Raw genomic sequence first — 25805 nt, 5'->3', positions numbered from 1 at the left:
ATTATTGATATTTTACGGTGCTGATTCAATCAAAGTACGATTTTTTTAACAGTTCCAATGATTAGAACTATTTCGATTGTAATAATCTCTTGGAAGGAACAGAAAATTTATATTTATTATGCGCCCTCGATTCGTTGAATGCTTAAATAACGGTAACAATAGAACGCAATTATACAATTTAAAAGAATAAAATAACAAGCTATTATTAGAAAGCTCCATTATTTTATCCAGTTAAAGAACCGAATAGAAAGAAAACGAGAGGCGTCTTCTTTTTCTTTCAGAGGGCCAGAATGTATTAATAACTACAACAATTTTCAATAAAATGTTTCGTAAAAATTTACGCTGTTGCTTCGAACATGTGCAAACACGCGTACAAAGTTTCGGATCCCTACGTGCGATAGTTTCTCCAGAAATAATTCTTAAAAATCGATGATTAGACAGCGGATCTTTACAAAGCATCACATTTTCAAACTGAGCTAAAAATTCCGTTAATTTCTGCCGATACGGATGCTTCTTTATAGTTCACAAAATGCCGCGAATGCACAAAGATCCGCAGTCCATGGATGACCTTTGTTTTACGCTTCTGAACGGGATTCTATTCATCGGAAAGTTTACGGGCCCGAAGTTCGTTCCCGAAAGAGCAACATTATGGGCACCGTGCCCACGGTTGAAAAAGCGACAGGATTGCCCGACTCGGTTCGTACAGCAACAAAAGAACGGACAAACGTGGAAATCGCTCTCGCTCCGCGGAGAAATTTTCGAGCATACGCGGCACGTGTGCGCACATATATATCGAGACGTATGTTCGAGGAACGCGAAGGACGTTGGCGTGTATGCAATGCGGCATTTGCGGAAAAATGGTAGCGGGCAACCGGCCGCGTTCCAGTTTCGCTTGTTGCGTTTTAGCGTCCCGAGTGTCAATGGGCGGCGACCAACGGCGAAATTGTTGGCGATGCCCGACCAGCCGCCTTCTGCCAGCTACACGTGCTAACAGGACGGCACGAACAACCGGTGACAACCTGTACACAGCGTTCGTCGAACCGCTGGCTGCGACCGCGACGATCTTCGAACGAAAGGGTCTGTCGCAACTTCGCCAGCGAGTTCGCGTTTGCAAATGGAATTGCTATCTGGGTCAAGAAATGCTGCAGTATGTTTCGGTTGGCTAAGGACTTCTTCGTACAATCGGAGTCGCTAGGATTTTGCTGTTCGAAATTCATAACTATTCTCAGACACACGCTTTATGCGACTTCAATAATCTGGCACGTGGCGGGGATTTTTAGTTAGTATCAATTACAGTAATGTCTCCCTTACTGACGCTTCCCAGATTGCGCACAAAAATGGACAATTTGGGAAGAGTAGATACGATTATTCGAGCCCTGTAGCTCGTTTTTTATTGTCGTTGACAATTCGTAACTATAAAAAAGAACCACAAGCCTCGAATAATTGTACTTTCTCTTCCCAAATTGTCCATTTTTGTGGACAATCTGAGCGTCGATTAGAGTGACATTACTGTATGTTGTTCCTTTCTATTAAGTCAGAATAAAATTCTGTTGACCTTTCATGAGTATTTAAGCGTCCAAGTAAATATATATATAGGTGCATAACAACTATAGATGTTCCTTTTCAATAAATAAAATTGTCGCAATGAAAAGGTTCTAATATCATTTCCATTTTCTTCTTACGAGCATTCTATTAGTCGATGAAGGGAAACATTTCTTTGATTCTAATTTTTGTAAATTTACATACGGAAACGAGTGTATCGACGACATTAACACGAGTTACAATATTAACCCTTTGCGCTCGAGTGGTGCGCTCCAAGGCACCGCTAAAAAATGTTTACGTCACATTCCAAAATAATTCTTACACGAAGAAAATTTAGATTTGAAGAATTGTTAAAAATATAACTGTTGTATAAGTCACAATAAGTCGCATAAAATAGAAACAGCGTAGGTGAGAAAAATCATTTCCGATTTACAGTTAAAATGGCTTCGAGCGCAAAGGGTTAATCGCAATAGCAAATATTATCTCAGGCCATATTCTTGGCATAGGAAGTTTTTCTTATTTTCAACGTCTGTAAATTAATTTAGCCGGATCCGCGCAGCGTCGGAAGCCGAACGACCACGTTCACTGCGGTCTCATTCGGCGGAGAACGAAGTTTATAATCCGTGGCGAACGCGTACGCCAATGAATAAGCGTAATGAGCATCGAAGGGGCACGTAGCACGCGTAAGTAGAGTAAATGCACAAGAATGTTCGTTTCGCGTTGCACGAGAGGGGAAACGTCGCTATTACCTGCAGGCGATCCTCGACCTGGGTCAATACTGTGCACAGTTCAGTTGCCCCTTTTTTTTCTCCTGTTTTAAATGGATTCATGAAATTCCCGCGAGAGGAGACGGAGAACAGCTGGGCAAACACGCGTGAGAATGCGTGATCCTGATTCCCGCGGTACGAGCCTCGGGAATTCTTGGACTTCCACGGAACGGAAGGAAATTATTAGCAAAAACAACTTCCATTTTCATTGCTGCACGAGACTCCACGGTGAGCTTTCCTACCAGACGCTATGGCGCAGTGTATCGTCCTTTGCGCATTGATTCTGTTCAGATTACACCCGCAGGAAAGTTTTCGAAATAACATTGTCTGGGAAATGAATTCGGTAAGTATCCTAGAAAACGTGTGCTTCGATGGTTTCGCTTTTTTACAATTGTTTAACACGTTAAGTGCTGAAAATTAACCGCTACAATTATCAGAATATCAAAGTTATTTGATCAATGAAGCTGAAACTAGAAAATAAAATTTATTTATTTATTTATTTAGATAAACATCGTAGTAGAAGACGGTTTGAATATATTACAATAACAATTAATTTTGAGAGCCAATAAAAAATTGCGTTAATTGTGGTATAAAAAATATATATAATATAAATATTAATTATATATATATATATTTTATATAAATATTATATATATAAAAACGCGTTTATCGTGGTATAAAAAATATACTATCGGAATTTACGCAGCCGGTAAATCGCTGTAAAGTTCATGAATTTTTTCCAAAAGATTGATACAGCATTTTCGCTACGGAAAAAGTTACTCCAAATGACCTCAAGAATTTGGAAAACCCCTTTCCGAGTGTTAACGTAATTATGGAAACCAAATTTCGAGAATAAAACGTCGCATATCAGCAAATGAAAATATCAGCTTTATTAAAAGGAAGTATCGAGAACAAATTTACATTAACAATGACAATGAAGTCGAACTTCCAGATACTTTCGAGCGATGAAAATGATAATTTTGTGTCAGTTAAAAGGAAAAGTTTGATTGTTTTAAATTACAGTAGCGATAGCGACACGGATTAAAATTTCTTGTTTTCTGAAATGTCGTAACTAGTATTTTGTTTAGCTATTATTGAAATAAATACGCATTCCTAAAACATACTACCTTTTATTAACAATATTTCTTTTCTATTTGCACTTACAGCGCACTTATAGCGCAATTCCGCGCGATTTTCATTCGCGTAAAATAAATCTACGTGGAACGAATCCTTCGCGCAAATCGAGGAACGGATATATCTATCTCGTTCCGATATTTGCGGAACGGGGATTTGCATAAAGATCCGCAGTCTATGAGGACCTAATCGGCGAGCGAAGGACAGCGGCGCCGTTAATGCTGTAAGGGGTCGCGGGCAATACAGAGGGGCTCGTAAAGGCGAAAATTGGAGGTGCGACCTTCGTGCGCAAAAGAGCCGTCGAAGGAACCCGCGGCCGTTTTACGAGGGAATAATCGGCGCGGGCCGAGCCCGTGGTCGATATTTCGTCCTGCGGAAACCGAAAACGGGAACTGGCGGCCGTTAATGGCCGCCGAGCCGAGGTGTCCGACGAATGCTGGTAATCCTGCGAAACGATCGGAAAAAGGGTGCACGCGAAAGGGAACGAGCCGTGGAGTGCACTCGAGCCTGGCCAGGACAGCTGCCAGAAAGTCGTTTGCCAGAACTCGCCGGCGAAACTGAATGGAACTCTGCTCGGCCGGCCGACGCGGCGACGACGTTCCGGCCGAGTGCAGCCTGTTCGTCTTCGAGTGCGCACCGCTTGCACATCGCACATGCACGCGAACGAGGCGACCGCAAGCTATCCAATCAATTCGAACCGCTGCTCGAGCTATCGCTCTTGCATTGCACCGGCCACCGTAGCGCGGAATCCTCTGATTTCTAACTAGGAAAAATTGTTATTAACACTCTAATGATCTCATTGCTCGCGTAACCGAGTGGAGATCTGGAGATCGGTAAATATAGAAATTGGTATATATAGAAATATAGTAAATATAGAAATTGGTATATATAGAAATATAGTAAATATAGAAATTGGTAAATATAGAAATATAGTAAATATAGAAATTGGTAAATATAGAAATATAGTAAATATAGAAATTGGTAAATATAGAAATTGGTAAATATAGAAATATAGTAAATATAGAAATTGGTATATATAGAAATATAGTAAATATAGAAATTGGTAAATATAGAAATATAGTAAATATAGAAATTGGTAAATATAGAAATATAGTAAATATAGAAATTGGTAAATATAGAAATTGGTAAATATAGAAATATAGTAAATATAGAAATTGGTAAATATAGAAATATAGTAAATATAGAAATTGGTAAATATAGAAATATAGTAAATATAGAAATTGGTAAATATAGAAATATAGTAAATATAGAAATTGGTAAATATAGAAATATAGTAAATATAGAAATTGGTATATATAGAAATATAGTAAATATAGAAATTGGTATATATAGAAATATAGTAAATATAGAAATTGGTAAATATAGAAATATAGTAAATATAGAAATTAGAAATCCAAAGGTGGTCGATGTTTCCTTCAGCCGCGATAATGAATTGAATTGCATCAATTAATCGAATATGCAAAGAATACCTTTGTTAGTAGATTTTATTTAAAATCGTGTTCTCTTCGAGGTTTTCAAGGTTATTTATTAATAACCTAATTATCAAAGTCACTTGCGTACATTCGAATTAGAATTCGAGTTAAAATAATCAACTTCTGCTACCATTATCTTTACAGTTATAATGATCGCAACTTTTTCGATTGCAATTCTTCCTTAAATGAGAAAGGAAATTTGAATTTATTGCGTGTCTATATACAGTGATTTCTCCCTAATTCGCGTTTAGATTGCGCACAAAAATTAACAATTTGGGAAGAGAAAATACGATTTTTATATTATTATTGACAATCACCAACGATAAAAACGAGTCGAAAGACTCTTGGATAATCGTATCTTCTCTTCCAAAATCGTCCATTTTTGCGCGCGATCTGAGCGCGAATTCGGGAGAAATCACTGTACACTTCGACGCCTAAATGTTAATGTCAAGAAGACGGAATCTTATTCCGATTTAAAAAACGAAATATAATGTTTATACTTAACAGATTATTAGTAGAAATCTCCATCACGAGTCGTCGGGACTTTTTAAAACGCGCCAAGGAATTAATCAGCTATTTATTATTTAATTTCGGCCTATAAAATTAAATTCGCATGTGAGTTCAGTGTAACTAACGAAGTCGACAGTTCTCGATGGATCGCGATCATTTTGCGTTGTTATCAATTTTCTGGGGCCGGGCTTCCGAACCGCCTTTGCAGGAAGCGTTCCTTTCGACCACAGATAACAATGAAAAAATTGCGAGATCTGCAAATCCCTCTCTCGCAGAAATCTTTTTTCGGACAAATTATTCGACGCGATTCTCGTTCGAGAGATTTCGTTTCCGAAGGCCCTTCGGATAACGATTTTCAGATTAAAGGGAAACGCGACGCGTGTCGCCTGCAGCGAAGTCGACAAAGTCGGCAGCGTTCTTTCCAGGTTTCCCGGCGCCCGCGTCAGATGGCAGAAGCGACCCAGGAATTCAAACTTCTCTGACAATCTATATTTACACCTGAAGTTTAAGGTGCACACCGGCGCGGTGGCTCGAAAGGTCAGCCTCCATGAAAAAGAATTGAACGGCAACCTTGGAACCGTTCTAAAGCCAAAGATAACCGACGATGTTCCAATAAAAAAAGAAAGAAAAAGAAAAAGAAAAAGGACGGACTCGGTGTTTCCGGTGAAATCTCCGCAACACGATCGATCATTTTCTGAATTCTCTCTCAGCTATTCACTCGGTGCTCGGAAATGTTTCATTTAAATTCGAGGATTGGCTCGGTTTCAATTCGAAACAGCAATTGCAATTTTAATCACCAGTTACTGCAGTTCCTTTCACCGGAGATTTTTGCAGCCTCGATTCGCGCAACTTTTAATACGTTTTCGTTGCAGAGTAATACCGCGCTCATTCATGTTATTTCAGTAATTTAATATCTATATCGCGGATTTTTATGTGAAATGAAAATTGTCCGCATTCGTTGCAATATGCAGAAGCTATAGAAACAATTTATTTCTCTTCTTAATCAATTTAATCGCTTGCGAACAATACAATTTTCAATTCTCTAAATATTTTTACTATTTAGAGATCGATCTACACATTTCTGTCATAAACGCATGGAATCCGCAGTTTGTTAATTACATTACGGTGTCGCAAACTTTCCACACCAGTTTTTAAAAGAATCGCAAAGAAGTGATCTGAAAATCGCATATTTCACAAGCTACGTTGAGTGAAACTGCGATATCTCGCCAAAAAATTATCTCTTCGAGCTAAAATTATCTGCGTGCTTTCCTCGAAACACTGTCTAAACACGGTAAAAATTTCGTAGATCTGCGTTCGACCGCTCGGCTGTTAACCCCTTGCCGTACTTCGACGAGTTCGACTCGTCGTGAAAATTTCTAGTAATAGCTTATTGAGTATACAGGGTGTCCCAGGTTTTAATGTACAAACTTTGTCAGTGTATTCTATGGCACGAAGTAAGAAAAAAATGTTATGTAAGCATAGGTCATAAAGAGCTTTATTATTATTAGAAGTTCTAACAAAAATTCGCTCGATGAAACGAAAGAGGATAGAAACGAAATTCGCACGGTCATAAATTCGATCTTCGATCGGCGTCAGTCATGTATTGTCAACAACGGTAGACATTTCGAAATGTATTAATAAACACAGCTTATATAAACACACGGCATGTGCTGATCTATTCAAGCCAATGCTTGCAGTAACAGCAAGTTGATTACTATTCCTATTCTGAATTTTTGTTACAACTTCTTAATAAAGCTCTGTATGACCTATGTTTACATAACATTTTTCTCTTACTTTGTGCCATAGAATACACTGACATAGTTTGAACATTCAAACCTGGGACACCCTGTATATGTTATTCTGTCCATTAAAATTTGAATAAAATTCTAATCTCTTGTCATCAATATTTAAGCATTCAAGTAAATTTAGGCACACGAAAAGCATCAATTTTCTTTCCCTTCTAAGAATTTATGATAATCGAAAAATTTCGAATCGCAGTAACTGCGACGAGAATGATATGTCAAGGGGTTTAAAGTCTTCGAAGAAGCCCGTGTCTCCGCTGGATAAGCAGACCCTTTGATTTCGTTCGCGAACGAGGGAAAGAAAAGGGAAAGGAAATTGATGCTTATTGTGCCTAAATTATAATGAATATAAATATAAATATAAATATAAATATAAATATAAATATAAATATAAATATAAATATAAATATAAATATAAATATAAATATAAATATAAATATAAATATAAATATAAATATAAATATAAATATAAATATAAATATAAATATAAATATAAATATAAATATAAATATAAATATAAATATAAATATAAATATAAATATAAATATAAATATAAATATAAATATAAATATAAATATAAATATAAATATAAATATAAATATAAATATAAATATAAATATAAATATAAATATAAATATAAATATAAATATAAATATAAATATAAATATGTGCCTAAATATAAATATAAATATGTGCCTAAATATAAATATAAATATGTGCCTAAATATAGTGCCTAAATTTACTTGAATGCTTAAATATTGATGACAAGAAATTAGAATTTTATTCAAATTTTAATGGACAGAATAACATATATACTCAATAAGTTATTACTAGAAATTTTCACGACGAGTCGAACTCGTCGAAGTACGGCAAGGGGTTAACGGCCGAGCGGTCGAACGCAGATCTACGAAATTTTTGCTGTGTTTAGATAGCGTTTCAAAGAAACGCTATCTTTTCATAGTTGTTGACAATTCGGTGGTTTTACTGCGGCTGAACAAAAACGATTCGCTGGAGAACTTAGCGGAAAGCGTTACGAAGAATCGGGGAGACGGGGGTAAGAGAGGGAGGAGATCACTCGAACGCAAAAACCGGTGGTTACCTTTTCTTACGGTCCTGCGTGTTCCGCGGAGGCCGCCTCAGCCTCGTGGCGGCGAGAGCGCCCCTCATTCCACTGTGCATCCTGATTAATCATTTAGAGCTGCGCCCGGCAAGTTCAACGTAACTTTCACCGAGTGCCCGGGGCTGGGAAAACACTGGCCGAACAGAACATCCAAGGATCCGTGTTTCCACGAGGACACTCGAGAGAGAGAGACAAAGCGGGTCGCGGGCGCCGAGAGCAGAAAAATTCACGGACAATTTGCGAAAGTAACGCGAACTCTCCTCCGCGAACTCGGCTCTGGAAAATTCATACCGGGAACCGATCGACGATCTCGTTTTACTGTTCCGAAATTTCGGGAAAAATGTGGCTGCTTGTTCGAATCGAACGTTCGCCGTTCGAGGAGTCTCTGGACACCGACGGATTTACGATTTCGCCGATTCCGCCGATTTTCATTCAAATCGTGGACGGCTGTCTTTGGTGACGTGTTTTGATCAACATCTTGCCATGCAATATCGTGATGAACATGTGACAGAAAGGTTTCAGACTAAGTCTACCAATTAATTCTGAATCGTTCTACTCAGCGCTAAATCTACCGAGCACTAAAAGCCACATCGACGCGTGTAGTCTTCATTAGAATGACGAGAGACAGAATTCATTATGACTTTCAACGAAAAGTTGCTGTTTCTTTTAATGGAATTTGTATTGTAGAATGTATATAATGCTTGAATTAGGAAATTTATTCAATTACCTCCAACGAGAATTCGTAACTTGAACAATGTTGAAGGAAGAAATACGAAACCGGTCAGTTTGACGGGCACCGTAGGTTTTTTTGTCGGACGCGACTAAAATATATTGTTTCGTAACAATGACAAGGTCGAATTTATTTAATTCTCTTACGATTTCTTTTATAATATATGCTCGCATCAAGAAATGTATGTGAAAATTTCTCATAGAAACCATTTTCTATTCTCTGAAAAAGAAACCAGAAACTAGCCATTTTCACTGATTTGGTAATTAATAGTGTTTAAGAACGGTAACTCTTTTCTTCTTACAGAGAATTTTCAAGGCCGAAGCAGTTCTTCTAATCGATTCAAGCCTTATCGGACGTATGTCGTCTCTAGAGTTGTGCAAAATCTTATTCGAATGACGGATAAGAGATAGAAATTAACGAGCAAAATTTTATTTCAGTCGAATAAGTCGCCAATCGAATAAAAATTTATCTAGATTAATATATATATTATATTATTATTATATAATATTGTTATTATAATAATTATATAATAAATTTAAATATATAATAAATAATAAATATATAAATATAATAATAATAATAATAATAATATTACAATAATAATTATATAATATATATTAATGTATATTATATAATTATATTTATCCGAATAAGAATTTATCTCAATAATAATTGATCTGAATAAGAATTTATTCGATTAAGAATCCATTCGAATAAGAAGGTTATTCGAATAAGTATTCATTTGTGCATGAATTCATTCGGAAAACAATCGATTTGAATAAAAATGATAGAATTTAAAGTGTTTTTCCCTAATTTATTGATTAATTTCTCCCCTGTTAATTTTTACGATTCGCTTTCTTTCAAAAGCTGCATCGCGAAGTAATGTTGTAAAAATAACAAGAAATAAACACGCGTACCCAAAATATCATCGACAGAGTAGTGCAAATTGAACCGATTCTAAATTTAAATACATGATGGAATGTATTTCTATCAATATATTCTTACAAAACTATTATTCGAATAATTTTACGATCTCCGATTAGTTTATTCGTCCGAAGAGTAAAGAATTATCCGCGTAACAAGTTAAGAATAATTAAGAATAATAAATATAACTAATAAGATAAAAATAATTAATTATTGTTATTCGAACAAAATATCCGATTAGAATGGAATGCATTCGAACAATGATTTCAGATAAATATTTATTCGAAACGATTCGAGCGCTGCCCAACTCTGGCCACCACCAAAATATCGTTACATCTTCTATTCGAATATCCGACGTCCGATAAGCGTCAACTGTGAACAGAGAATCGCACAGCAAGCTGTTCTCTTATCTGCCAAGAATATTCGATTCTAGCCTGCTTGATCGGTAAATCCGCCACGATCCAGGCCCGAAAAGTTCTTCTCCGCTTGAACGTTCACTCTCGGAACCATGAAGGAAACTTCACTAACCAGGACAGGAGGATCGAGCGACAAGCGTCGTCGTTCGTCGTTCGCTAGAGCGTGCGGCGACACGTGTTCAACAAGAATATCGACACCGTCCTACATAACTTGGCACAAAACCGTTCACAGAAACGGTGGAATCTGCCGGCGGGTAAAAAATGCCGGTTCCACGGAGAAGTCACTCACTTCGCGATTGCCGCGCAGGCGATCCCGGCATCGAACGTTTCTGTCGGACGATCGGGACCGACGACGATTCGCCGCGGATTCTCTCAGGCACTCGCAGCATCCTGCCGTTCGAATCTTCGGCGAACCGGTCGCGGTCCCCTGATCGGTATTCCGGCACCACCACCGCCGGCTTTCCGATTCTATCTATATCCCGCCCTTAATTCGCCGACAGTGACACAACGCTAGACACGCGGCGCGACGCTGACGCGCCAGACGCTGCGTGACTATAAATTTCAAGAGCCACTCCGTTCAAGAACAGCGACAATCGGATCCCAAACGCAAAATTAAGAGCATCGTCGCGCTGGCAGAACTGCAAACCACTTCGTCTTATATTCAGATCGGAGAAATATCTTTGCGATATATGCTGGTATCTTTAAATTATTATCAAATTATAATATATTAAATTATTATGAGAGAGAGAGAGAGAGAGAGAGAAATTATAATATTAAATTATTATCAAATTATAATATTAAATTATTATCATACCGCGGAGTTTTAGGCAGAATGGAAGTTTTTTGCGTCGATTGAAAGATGCTGGAACCAAGTAGAATCATTATTCTTCCTTTAATAATTTTAATAAATTAAATTAATTTAATAATTTTAATAAATTAAATTAATTTAATAATTTTAATAAATTAAATTAATTTAATAAATTTAATAAATATTTTATTTTCACCGTACGTTGGTGTTACTAAATTTTCTTAGCATTTCTCTATTTCTTTTTTCTTTCAATTTTCTTCAGTTTACTTTCGGTTTTGTAAATGCATAAAACCCGCGGTCTAGTTATTATATTCTGCTTTCGTTGGGACAACAATTGAGTTTGCTTCTGTCATTTAGTCTCCACAGCTTGTCACTTTAATCTTCTCTTTCGAAGCGGTTCAACGCGAATCTTCGCGACCCGCTGCCTGGCATAGTAACACTCATACGCTCTACATATGCCATGGCTCTGCGAACCCATTATGTATAACATTGACCTAACTTCTCGGGAATTTAGAATATGTGCTCGTCATTCTCTGTGCTTTTCATATAAATGAATTGCACGTATCTTGCCGCAAATTTCAGCAGTAAACCTACCAATCGAATATGTTATTTCGACGGTCAAATGATCGGTTCTTCATCTTTTCGTTCAATTATCAGGAAACACCTCGATAAAAGCACGCACCGACGAGAACAATAATAATAGTAATAATCGATGCTTGATTATAAAAAGTGATAACATATTATTTTCTACCGCGTATTCAACTTCGTCGACGAATTGTAGCGGCCGATCGAAGAAATTCTTCCAAGATACATTTCAGCACGCGAACAATTCAATTCGAATTTTAGTCGTTCGAACTTCGTGAATAATGTAATTTGAATTTCAGTCATTCGAACTTTCTTATCCTAATGAAATAGTGATAGGTTCAGAAACAGTTCGCTTCGCTTTATGCTACACTTTCCCAGCTTTTTCCAATGATCAACTTATATTCTACGCCTGCCGAAATATACTGTTCGAAGCGTGTCGTCGGTAAACGTAGAAATTTACTTTGGAACTTCTTTGTTGAACCGGAGCCATTTGAATTGTCCTATCCCGATGGAACAGTGGTAAGCATAACCTAGTTCGAAACTCTCTGGCATTAGGAGCCATGATCTGTTTCTTTAAAATCGTGCGCTAAAGCCAGAGGAAGAAGATTTATGTTAGCAATTGTGCTTGGCTGCGATTACTCTGACTTGATTTTGTGGCGGACCAGACATAAAAAGACACGTCCTTCAAAAGCGGGGTGTGCATATGCCTTTTTCGGGTTTTCCCGACGCAAGGCGTACACACCGCAAGAAAACAATAAAAACGTTGGGACACAGCTTCGGACCATAGGTCCCGGATCACCCCGGTCGGAAAATCTTCGGGAAAGGCCTTCGCCCTTCCCAAGGACTTTCCCTTACCAATTTCAATACGCTCTCCCCAATAAATACGAGGACCTCTCGACCGGGAAACGTCAGTTAGCAAGTTTTCCTCCGACTCTCAACGTGTTCATATTTCTGTCTCATCCGTCACTCGTTTACCTTTACCTTCTACACACTGTACCTCGTCGCCTTTTGTTACAAGTTATATTAAAGTTCTCGTTATATAAAAACCAAAAAAAAACTCTCTCGGATTATTTTATGTAAACCGTCGCAGTAACCCCTGCGACAAAATTTAATTAGTTGATACGGGACAAAAGGACGGACGAATTCTTTTAATTGAAACGTTCGGTTGCACGGTCTTGCTTGCCATCTTGTTTTCCCTGCAGCCAGGGTCCGTTGCGCTACAATCCACTTAGATGCCGCACGTTATGCGCCGGTTAAGATTTTAATGGACAGATAACGACCTTAATGGGCCCGGCTAATCTTCCGCTCCGGGAGCAGAGAAGTTTAGCCGCCTATATCAGGCAAAGGCCGGCGACGATGCGCTATAAATTTCGAGCGGCCCGAACAGGTAACGTTCGACCGTCACGGAACAATCCCGGGAAGCCTGATCGCGGGAGTGCTTCCCCGGAAATGAAGGAATCGATGACGCCCGGAACTGGCCGGGATTCGCTGCTGCGACACCGATCAACATAATTAGAATTCTTCGACAGCGGAACCCGGCCGCTTCGCCGTCCGCGGCGCACCTCTTGCTCAAACCGCGGCGAGACCACGTTAAAAACTCCAACGTCCAAATGTTGAACACGGTTGCAAAGAGGAGACTTCGACCTTCGATTTCATTGTGATTTGGATCGCGAGAAATGTTTCTTATGTCGCATACAGATATTTCAATCTGCGAAACTTTCGAGAACGAATGCAGAAGCGCGCCCCTCGCACGAACTACGATAAAACAAGGCAAAATAAATATCGTAGATCCGACTTTAAAACGCGGTTGCGAAGAACAGGTTTCAAGCTTCACATTCATTCCGGTTAGAGTCGCGGGAAACATTTTTTGAGCTTCGTAGAGATATTTGAGACTGTGAAACTACAGTAATGTCCAGAAAAATGGACAATTTCGGAAGAGAAGATGCGATCATTCGAGCCTTGCGGTTTATTTTTATAGTTATAAATTGTCCACAATTATAAAAATTAAGTCGCAAGGCTCGAATATTCGTATCTCCTGTTCCCAAATTATTCGTTTTAGTGGACAATCTGAGCGTCAGTAAGGGAGACATTACTGTATGCAGAAAGAATACATGTAGGAGCATCTGTCGCACATAGTGTGATAAACCGACAGGAAAAGATCGTTGATAAAATTTTGAAACGTAGATCTAAAGTAGATCATTTGATCTTCAAGTTTTTTCGTCGAAGTTTCAGTCAGAAATAAAATTTTATCGATCCTCCGCGAACATTTGAATTTAACGCATTAAAATGTTACAGTAAATACAATCTAATTCGATTCTCCGTTCATTTAAAAAATATCGTAATCATCATCAATAATCATCTTAAAAAATAATTGATACAGAGAAGTTATATCTGAGGCTTCACTCTGCGAAATGACCGAAGCAAACCGCCCTCCGATTTTTTGTTACAAAGTTACAGCAACTCGAACACGAAGAAATTTCGCAGCCGAGGTTCGTCGATTTTCTGACAATGCGCGCTGTAATGCTCAATTTATAATCAAATATCGAATGTATTTCTTATCTGTACAGCGTCCCAAATTGAACTCGAGAGAAAAAAACACCATGAACCGTAAACCGGAGCAGGGTAAACGGGAAAAATGACGTCCCGTCCCGCGGTGACCGCGGAGCCGGGCCTAAAATATTTGAATACCTGACGGAGCGTGGGCGTTGTGGGAGCTAGTATATTTTGGAAACGAAGGTAATGCTCGGCCTGGGAAATGCGCGACGTGTCGGGACGAATCGGCTAGAGGCTGTCGGCTGCGGGCGAGACGCCAGAAACTACATTTCCCGCGGTAAATAGGGCAGACGCGCGGCAGCGTGGCCGCAGCCCTGCCATTGATAAACGGATGCGATTCGGGACGGTTTTCAAGGTTTTGCGATTCATAAGGGTCGCCGTGAATGGCCTAAGGTCTCGGACTGTTAACCCGTTAAACGGGCTGACCCCTCGATTCGGAACAAGCCTCGACGTTCGCGACGCTAACCACGAATCACGGACACCGTCGATGACGAACGTTTGCGAGCAAATATCGAACGGCGATTTCTGCTCGACGATACAGGTCGCTCCAAATTCGGCGATCCTCTTCGCGTTCTTCTTATCTGTTCGCTATTGTATCTGCGTTTCAACTCTCTCTCTCTCTCTCTCTCTCTCTCTCTCTCTCTCTCTTTCTCTCTCTCTCTCTCTCTCTCTCTTTATGCGATTCTAAATACGTTCGTTGAATGGGTCGTTAAGTAAGTCGCTACAACGTTCCGTTTATAAACACCCGTAAAATGGTTTAAAAGCGGCAACAACGTTGCGCCAAAGATGATCGTTGCAAAGAGGAAACTGCAATCTTCAAATTCGAATTGGTTCTGAAACGTAGAATGAATTTTCGAACTTCGTCGAGGCGTTCGAATCGGTGGAACCTCCGAAGGCAAGTGCGTCGGAATAGTTCTCGTACGTATCGCCATAAAATCGGAATAGGAAATCGTACATCGAATTTTGTGGACTCGTTGGAAAGGGGAAACTCGGATCTATAAGATCGTAGCGAATTGATTTGCGAAGAGTTTAGATGACATTTTCGAAGCTAATACGTCGGTTTACTCTTGCGCAACCGGCTCATTCTTAGCTCAGATTGCACCGCGAGAAAAACTGCGACATCAAATTTTGCGGTGTGATTGTAAAAAGAAGCGTCATTCGTTCTCTAAATTCATGATGATTTTAATGTCATAAAAATTGTTTCATTGTTCTACCCACGCTCGATTCGGAAGATTGCAAAATTTTGAAGAAATACAACAGCTTCACACTCTCTGCTACTTCGTGGCACAAAACCATTTTTACAAGAGAGGAACGACACAAGTAGGTTAAACTAGAAATTCCGCTCTTTAATTCGAGCTCGGGTCGACTGCTGTGCTATTTTTTTTCTCATACAGTTACAACAGTTTGCAAAATCGCAGCCTCGAAAGTTATATTTCCTCGAAAGCGAGTTCCCCGAGATCCCGATGCTGGAAATGAAACGAAACAGCCGGAAAAATCAGATATTTCACCGTACAATCGTACAGCAAGATCTTTAGAGAATTCTCTACAAATCCATCAAAGTGCGATCTTCTATCGCCGATCATTTGCTCGCAGCTGGATCAACGAAACACTCGGACCGATAGCGGCGCGACGCTGCGTATTTGCAAACGAATCTCTGTCGACCGGATCCTGTTCAAACAATCCGAAATCCGACTTGAAGCGAACGAACTGTTCCGCCGGGAAATATCTGCGGGGGTGGCGGTGCATTCGCGCGGGTTCTTCGACCCTGTTATTTAAATCAATTCCGCCGGAGGCGGAAAACGAAATGTGTAGCGATGCATAATGAACAGCAGCGCGCGGCTTTATTAGTCTTTCCGCTGCGGAACACGGCTCTCTCCGACGAGCAAAGGCGCGATACATAATCCCGTCCGCTCGGGTCAAGCATTCATACGTGAATTAGCACCCGGGATTAATCAGGCCGCAACGGGATCTGCTCGTTGTCGCGTTCCGCTCCTCGACCGGTTACGTCGCGGCGCTGCAGCGGAACAATGGGACCGTTCCCTGGTAAATACTCCGCATGTAAATCTGTTGTGCAGAATCAACGGAACCTGTCAAACACGCTGTTTGTTTCGGAACAATTTACGTTACTGCTCGAGCAGGAGTTCCAAAAATACCGCCGAATAAAAACGCCCTTTTCTCGCGAGACGTCGGCCGATTGATCGCGTTTCCTTTCAATTATTTTCACGTTTCAATTATCTTATTGCATTTGGAGAATTTTCTCTCGCCGTTGGATCGCGGATCTTTAAGCGAGATAAAAATTTTGTGATCGCGATCTGCGTCGGTTTTATGGGACAGAAGCCAAAGTGCCCGGCACCATCAATCATTTCAAGAAATCGTAAGGAACGTATCGATATTCTTGGATCGTTGAAATTCTTCCAATGTTCTGTGGTTTACTCGCTACATTTGATCGCAAATGCATAAAATCCGTAATCTATGCGTCACTTGACACAAATTCGTAATTTATTGCTTCGAATTAGACGTAAAAGTGATATAACGTCGAAAGTAATCACGCTGTTTAAAACTAAAACTGGCGAGCACTAAAAACGATCAACGTGTGTTACTTCGTAAGAATGACGAGACAGAATTTATTTTGACATTTTGTTATTTTTACTATGATAATGCTTAGATCACACACACACACACAAGAAATTTATGGAATTACTTCCTACGAAGAGGAGATCTCATAACTTGAACAATTTTAGAAGAAGAAAGAGAAAGAAAGAAAAGAAAGTGAAAAGAAATATAGAAGTATAGAAGTATATATAGAAGAGAAAAAAGAAAGAAAAAGAGAAAAGTGATTGTATTACCCCTTAAAAGCGGCAAGATTATTTACCGAAGTAGTGTATGATTCTTATATAAAAATACAGTACTTTCTCCCGGTAATGCCAAATTTTGGGTTGCTGTCAATTTTTCCCTGTGCTTGTCCTATGCTTATGTAATTTATTGCTACGTCGATGCTAAGGGTCGACGTAGTCGGTCAAGCGTGTGACGCGGCACGCGACGCGAATTCCCGGGAGACAACACAAATGGTCTGTTTGGGTGTGAGTCAGGTAAGAAAAACCGCGAAACTACAAGGTACGTGCTAGGCACTAGGTACGTGACCGTCGAATCGCGGCAGGTGGCTTCCGAATTGCCTTAGAATCGTGGCATGTGGCCTCCGAATTGTCTTCGAATCGTGGCAAAAAATTAGAAATAAGAAAGTTAAGTCATCGTTTTTATTCTAGCATTACTATGTATTCATATTAACCCTTTCCACTCGAGTGGTGAGCCTGAGGCACCATTGAAATTGTTATAATCACGTTCTAAGATCAGTTTTATATCATCGAAGTTGAAATTTTAAACATTATTAAAAGTGTAACTGTTGTATGAATTTTATTAATATAAGTAATTAATTATTAATTAATTATTATAATAATTATTTATTAATTTAATTATTAATACAAGTACAAATTTAATTTAGAAAAAAGACTCAATTTCGTATGCGTAAAATGCACTTTGTCCTGCAAAATGGAAATACTGTAAGTAAGAAATATTATTTTAGATTTACAGTTGAAATGGCTTCGCGTGCAAAGGGTTAATGTATACTGGCATACGGGCCGTTACCTTTTTTTGCAAACTGCCCCGAGTTATAAAAATGCTATAAAAATATAAAAATGAGCCGCGAGGCTCGAAGAATCGCGACTTAGTACTCTCAGATCTGCCAGTTTCAATTCCGACCTCCGTACATTTCTGGAAGAAATTACTGGTCTACTAAATAAATACACCAATCATCATACGATCAGCATTGATCATCATATCAACATCATTGATATTTTACTAAAACTTGATATATTATACATAATTATATTAATTATTGTATCTATATCTATTATTATGACCCATTCGTGTGGTGGAAATTATTTCTTCAGTTCTAAATTTGCTATGAACTATTTTTTTTAGCGCGTTAAATAAACATGTATGCATGTACCACCGGTGGTACACGTGGCACGGAACGTGTTAACACTAGATTTATGGAGCACAAAAAACAGCAGTCTTATATTAGTTTATAAAAGTAACAATAAGACATTTATTCTGATTTTTAACAAGAGTTATTGTAACATTTGCCGTAAGTAACATATAAATTGAATAAATAACTCATAAACGTATCTTTACGATATGAATTAAAAAATTAAATTAATAATAATAATAATATAATAATAATAATAATAATAATAATAATAATAATAATAATAATAATAATAATAATAATAATAATAATAATAATAATAATAATAATAATAATAATAATAATAATAATAATAATAATAATAATAATAATAATAATAATAATAATAATAATAATAATAATAATAATAATAATAATAATAATAATAATAATAATAATAATAATAATAATAATAATAATAATAATAATAATAATAATAATAATAATAATAATAATAATAATAATAATAATAATAATAATAATAATAATAATAATAATAATAATAATAATAATAATAATAATAATAATAATAATAATAATAATAATAATAATAATAATAATAATAATAATTAAATTAAATTAAAAAATTTAATCATTTTGACGAGTTCCGTAAATCTAGCGTTAATCGCAAAAGCATCTTAACAATCTCATTAATTCTGAAGCAAAGAATCTGAAATCCGCCATTTCGACAGATTTCGATAGCTAGCGTTAATTTGACATAACATCGTATCAGGCTCCAAAGGTCTTATTTCGCGTCCTCGAAGTGCAAAGTTCCATCAAATACGGTAACCGTCCATGGCGCGTCTAGGAACGCCGAGTGTCTCGAGAAAGAACGTTCTATATCCGCGAATTTCGGAGTCGGTTACGCGAGCCAAAGGCCCGCGTTGGGGCAGGGTCGATCCGCGCGGCGCGCGTTCCCGTTTTCAATTTATGAAATTGTGCTCCGTGCAACGACCCGCGCCGCGTATAATAACCCGTTATCAAACAGCGTCGCGCGCTCGCGATTAAACCTACGCAAACACACGATTTCGCGCGCGTGGCCACGTTTAAAAACGGCGCCGGCTCTCGGCAAAATTGCTCCGAGGGTAAACGGGACTCCGCGTTCTGCCGGGGCTCTCCGGTTTTCCGTCCGGCATAGAGGAGGAAATGGAATGAAACGGGAATGCCTTAGGAAAACAAAAGAGGCAGGCCGAAGGAAACCGAATGCCAAGTATGAGACCGTCCTTTGTGCATCGACTAAAAGCTTGCCAACTGCCGGCGAAACTAATTCTGATTAGAGACGTCCGCCGCATCGGGCCGTGGAATGCTACGCTCCGATCTCATCGCCGGTATCGGTTGCATCGCTGCGATTGCACGAGTGCGCTGCGACGGTATACGGTGTTGAAATATTCCTTCGAACCGCCTCATCGAGCTCTTGCTACATCGGACCTTGCGATACCTGGCAGTTCAATGTGCGCGCACGTGCTTCGACGGTATACGGTGTGTTCCGTTATGTCATTTAGAGGCAACATAAATGATTATTTAAACTTTCATAGTGGTTAGCGTTCGACAAGGAGCAACTTCTGGATTTTTAGGGAAAGGTAATCTTCGAACGACCTTGAGCGATCTTAACGCGACAGTGTATTGCAAGCCAGAGAATAGGCTGCACCTATTAGTTTTATTCAATGAAGACGTATGGTTTCGTTGAAGAAAAGAATAATTTTCATTTCGAGGCCACAGAGGTACCTACAGTGACTCGCATTAATATTCGGACACGATATTGTTACAAGAATTATTGCTCCTTTTTATTGTTCATGATAGTATTATTGAATCGATTGTTTTCTCATATAATAAAGCACTTCTTAAAGTAAGTAGAAACATAAATTTTGTTTATTTATCGCACATGTTCTTCTGTATAATAAGCGATAAACGAGATTGTGACAAAATTTAACGTCGTAAAAATATTTGGACAGTGAATGAATCACATTAATTTTATATAAAATGAAAATCTTTTTAATCATGTTATCATAATAATATTTTGTCGGTTGACGCTTTTGTTTTATTACTACATGTAATCGCTCGGGCATGTTACGGATGATTTTATTTAAATAATCCGGCGAAATCCGTTTCCATTCGTCTAACAAACGTTGTTTTATCTATGTTGTTGTCTTTGTAGGTGTTGTACGAATTTTGCGGTCCAATTGATGCCATAAATTTTCAACTGGATTTAAAACAGGCGATCGAGGAGGAGGATGCAGTACTTTTGAACAATTGTATAATAAATATCCCGGTACAATTCTGGCCTTGTGTTTAGGATCATTGTCCTGATAAAACTTAAAACTGTACGTACACCCATATTTATAGCACTTGTAATTAAATTAAAAAAAAAATGTCCAAATATTTCATTTTGTCCATAATACCATCGATAAAAACTAATTCACCTACACCTATACAGACGAGATCCCACTATAATTATAACCCTACACTATTACACTCCTACCACCGTGTTTCACTGTCGATCTTAAATTTGAAATGTTTAATTCTGTATTTACTTTCCTTTAAGAAGTGCTTTATTATCTGAGAAAACAATTGATTCAATAAATACTATCACAAACAATAAACAGGAGCGATAATTCTTGTAACAATATCATGTCCGAATATTAATGCGAGTCACTGTGCACGAAATCTTAACGCGACAATATATTACACATCAGAGAATGGGCTGCACCTATTAGTTTTATTTAACGAAGACGCATGGTTTCGTTAAAAAAAAGAATAATATTCATTTTGAAGTCACAGAGGTACCTACATGAAGTTTATGATCACGCGACTAATTCAGACGATAATATTCGGTCTACCGGAAAGTTCTGTCCGATAGTGTCACTTCAAGTTTCAATCCATATGCACATGTTGATTTGAGACATATACGACTATCTCTCTTTATCGTTGCATTTACACGCATGTACTCTCCTAAATAAACTGAAACAAAGATGTCTCATGTCGTTATTAAGTGAGACGCGATCGTGACAACATGGCTACCGATGATAATGCCAGACCACATGCTGCTTTGGCGACTCGTCAGAAAATCGCAGAGCTAGGCTGGGAAATTCTGTCGCATCCACCATACTCTCCAGACCTAGCACCCTCCGATTATCACTTGTTTCTCTCTTTGCAAAACTTTTTACAGGAAAAAAGATTCAAAACCGAAGCCGATGTCAACCAAGCACTAGTCGAGTTCTTCGCCTCTAAAAATAAATCATTTTTAAAAAATGGAATTTACAAGTTGCCATCACGCTGGCAAGAATTCGTAAGTAACGACGGCAAGTATATTCTACGATAAATATTATTAAATGTATGAAAATCGTGTTCTATTTCAATTCAAAAACGGACAGAACTTTCCGGTAGACCTAATACTTCGCAAACAAATGATTTTGCGACGAATTGGGTAACGTTAAATTGAGTAACGTTAATTTTGAAATGGCCCCAGAAGAATTTTTATGAAGTTCTCTCGCTGCAGAGCGTGTTAAAAATGTCTACCGAACTTCCCACGTTTTTCACGTATGTCAAAACCGGCTGTAGTTCGCCTGCACATCAGTTTATTTTACTAAGCCTGGCAAGAAGTATACGAACACCGTTTAAACATCTTTCGATCGCGGATGATATTTCTTCCTTTTCCTAGAACGATCATAAGATCCCAAGGTCAGGAAATTTCGGTGATGTTCCAAGGGATCGTCCAAGTTCAATAACGATGGATGAAGACGCTTGGCCAGCTCCGTTAGTCGATATGATAATCGCCATAGGTTCGACTCTAATTAGCTCAGCCGTGGAGAGACGCCGCGAACCAGGGGTCTGGTGCACGTTCCATTCTGCGCATTCCCAGCGTGCCAAATTCCAAGCGAATTCCCGCGCCCAAAGGCGTTGCTGGCGTGGGCCACCAGTGTCCGGCAACAAGCCACCCGTTTCTTGCCTTGCTCGCCTTCGTTACCAACGCGTGCCGTGCCGTCGCGTACATCATGTACCGCTTTCGAATTGTTCTGTATCGTCGGTCGTCGTACATCTTTATTAGAGCCGGCCGTCCAATTTCCAATATTAGACGGGAATCCGGCCGCCGACCAAGGCCCTAGACCTTGGACTGTCAGCGTTGAAAAGGCTACAGAGCGGTGGATCCGAAATTTCGTGAGGTGCGCGCAATGACGTTAACCGCATGCAGTCGTTGCACGATCGATCACGCAGCCCGCAGTGCGAAAACCCGACGAGCCGGCCGCCGGCTCGAAACGCTTTCGTTTGTTTTAAAAACGTCCGCATCCAGCGAACAATGCCCCACCGGGCTGCCGCCGCCGCGCCCCGTTCCACCGTGGAACAATGTAGTCGAAACCGGCGAAAAGAGTCACTCCAACAAATTGTCACCGTCGCTAAAAAATTCATCGAACACTTCGGCCACGATATAGCGCGATTTCTCTTCTTCGCGTTACGTTCCTGTTTCGTCGCGGAATTTCTGGGAACCAAGAAGTCGTTATTTATCATTATATTCGGTGCTTGAGCGATCCGCCACGCCTAGACCTTGCAAAATTTTACGAAATTGAAGGAGTTCCTTTGGTCGGATCAAAATTGAAAAGTCAAGTTCTGTGACATCGACTACTCTTTTCCGATATTCTCACGTTTTTCGGAATCCAATGGAATAAGAAAGATAAAATGCGAAGTATTAATTAATCTAGATCTATTAATTAATCTATTAATTAATCTATTTCTTGTAATATCTACTTCTTATTAAACCCTATTAATCTACTTCTTGTTTGTATTAGCTTGTCTCTTCTCTAAATTGTTTGCATTGTTTTCTGTTTTAACACAAAACCAGGAGAATTTATTTTCAATTATTAATATATAGTTATTATATAATATATTATTATTATTATTATTATTATTATTATTATTATTATTATTATTAAGGTCGGATCAAAATTGAAACATCAAATTCTATGACATCGATTACCTTTCCGATATTCTCACGTTTTCCGGAATCCAATGAAATAAGAAAGAGTAAAATGCGAAGTATTGATTAATCTAGATCTATTAATTAATCTATTAATTAAACTATTTCTTGTAATTTCTACGTCTTATTAAACCTTATTAATCTATTTCTTGTTTGTATTAGCTTGTCTCTTCTCTAAATTGTTTGTATTATTTTCTGTCTTAACACAGAACCACGAAAATTTATTTTTAATTATTAATATATAGTTATTATATATAATATATTATTATTATTATTATTAAGGTCGGATCAAAATTGAAAAATCAAATTCTATGACATCGATTACTTTTCCGATATTCTCACGTTTTACGGAATCCAATGGAATAAGAAAGATAAAAAACGAAGTATTAATTACTCTAGATCTATTAATTAATCTATTTCTTGTAATTTCTACGTCTTATTAAACCCTATTAATCTATTTCTTGTTTGTATTAGCTTGTCTCTTTTCTAAATTGTTTGTATTGTTTTCTGTCTTAACACAGAACCGCGAGAATTTATTTTTAATTATTAATATATAGTTATTATATAACATATTATTATTATTATTATTATTAAAATCTAGAAATCGTACGAACACTTGTCACGTTCCCCACGTGAAAAGTAGATTCGAATGAGACAGCGGTAATCAAGATTTTCATAAGGAACGACGAGCACGATGATTCCAGCGACCAGTTGTTCCAGCCGAGGACGCTCGAGGGGCCAGTAAAGCGGCGAACGCTCGTAAAGAGGTGATGAGACAGGGAACTGTTTGGTAGATAATGATCGTCGTTGCGGAACGATTAGTCCTCGCAGGGAGCGGAGTCGCATTCGGCTTCATCGTCGACGGTTCGCGGCCGCTGCGACACAAAGGGACCGTGTCCCCCAGCCCTCTGTTTTCGTCCGCGTTTTACGCGCGGAACTTCGCCGATTAATTAGACGACGACGATACCGGCGCGTCGCTTCAGAATAAATTTAATCAAGAGGCGAGGCGGAAGTTCGAGCCCGGCGTCGAATTGAAAAGGAGGGCCGTTGATCGCGGAACTAATTGTGAACGGGTCCCGGCGGGGGACACGATTCTTCGCGGCTCGTTAATACCGCGAACCGAGATCGCTTCGGCATCGTAGAAATTTATTCTATTTCGAGACAAGAAACTGGATGCTCTGCCGTTTAAAAAGAAACCAGGTACGTTGTCGTTTCATTTTTTCGGGATAGCTTTTGGAACAGTTTTCTCGCATACACTTTTATCTTGGGACTTTCTTTCTGATCGCAACTCTGCGTTGTAAATGAAACAAATTGTCATTAAAATAATTGTCCGCAAGATTCATTAATCTTGTTGTCACGTCAAATGCCGAATATCGACCCGAAAAATTGCCACAGTATCGTAGCGATTTAATCAACGAAACCGAAACTAGAAAGTTAAAGCTTTCCATAAGAAATCTTAGCTTAAAGAAATCAGTATTTTAAGAATCTACGATCTATCTGTAGATCTATCTATGATCTGTCTATTCAGAAATCCATCCTGACAACGATCAGCTTATTCGTTTCATCGCAATAAAAATAAATCCTAAATCCTAGTTAAAAATTGATGTCATCCGTACGTGACAGACACAGCATTCGACGCGTTAAGATCTACATTTCTCGACGCAGCTGCGGAGGACAGTGTTTCCGCCTCTATTAATTTCACTTTACTTAAGTCCTTCCGAAGTGTTTGCTGTTTTCCACAGGATGCTTCGCTTCAAGGAGGTCGCCCGAGGATCTCTCCTTCACTTTCAAAGATATTCCAATAGCGATTGTAGGTTTCTGAAGACTCTGGATCTACATCTGCACTGGACACGGCAAAAAGCAGCGTTACAAGCATTTCTTCGGGAAGTTTCGTTTTCTGTGAAGGAGATTAGGAGCAGAATAGTGGCGGAAGGATTCTAGCCAAATCCGTAAGGGTTTTAGCAGGGTGCGCAGGATCAATGGGCTTCGTTCACATAACAAACCATTAGAAGGCGAACAAGATCACAGGATTAGAGGGACGCGAGCAGCGTCGTTCATTCAATTTCGGGGCTCGGTCTGGATAGGAGAAAGGATTGCGAGAAAGGAGCCAGGTTTGCTCGTTGGACGCGACAACTAGACGCTGAACGGAGCCCGTTCCAACCTGTAGCTATTGCCGAAAACACGGACCAGTTACGCTCAAAGGGAAACCGCGCCGAGGAAGAAGATCCGTGAAAGGAAGTAGGTAATGCGTCACTGGGATCCGGTTTTCAGAATGGACGCCCGCTCTCTGCTACAGCGTTTCCACTTTCCGGCGCCGGACGCTGCGTGCCTACTCTCTGCGACTGTGCTACTGTGCCCTGCCTCCGCGTGCCTACTGTGCCCTTTTCTTTCGCTTTCTTCTGTCGCCTCTTCTTTCCGCGCGAGCTCA

The 25805-nt window shown here is 38.9% G+C and overlaps 1 protein-coding gene across 2 annotated transcripts in view; it reads right to left on the bottom strand.

The window, feature by feature from the left end:
- The window catches only part of shaker (potassium voltage-gated channel protein Shaker), a 489510-nt gene that overhangs the window by 358304 nt on the left and 105401 nt on the right, over positions 1-25805 (bottom strand). The window contains exon 1 of one of the 2 annotated variants that reach the window (XM_033473868.2): positions 8348-8685. The exons of the other annotated variant lie outside the window; for it this stretch is intronic. Within the exon in view, the coding sequence (XP_033329759.1) occupies positions 8348-8427 (80 nt within the window). The 5' untranslated portion in view covers positions 8428-8685. Of the gene's footprint in view, positions 1-8347; positions 8686-25805 lie in introns of those variants that run through there. 2 annotated transcript variants of the gene reach the window in all.

The sequence above is a fragment of the Megalopta genalis genome, chromosome 1, assembly GCF_051020955.1.
Source record: "Megalopta genalis isolate 19385.01 chromosome 1, iyMegGena1_principal, whole genome shotgun sequence".
NCBI classification, from domain to species: domain Eukaryota; kingdom Metazoa; phylum Arthropoda; class Insecta; order Hymenoptera; family Halictidae; genus Megalopta; species Megalopta genalis.
This window is presented reverse-complemented; position numbering and strand designations above follow the sequence as displayed.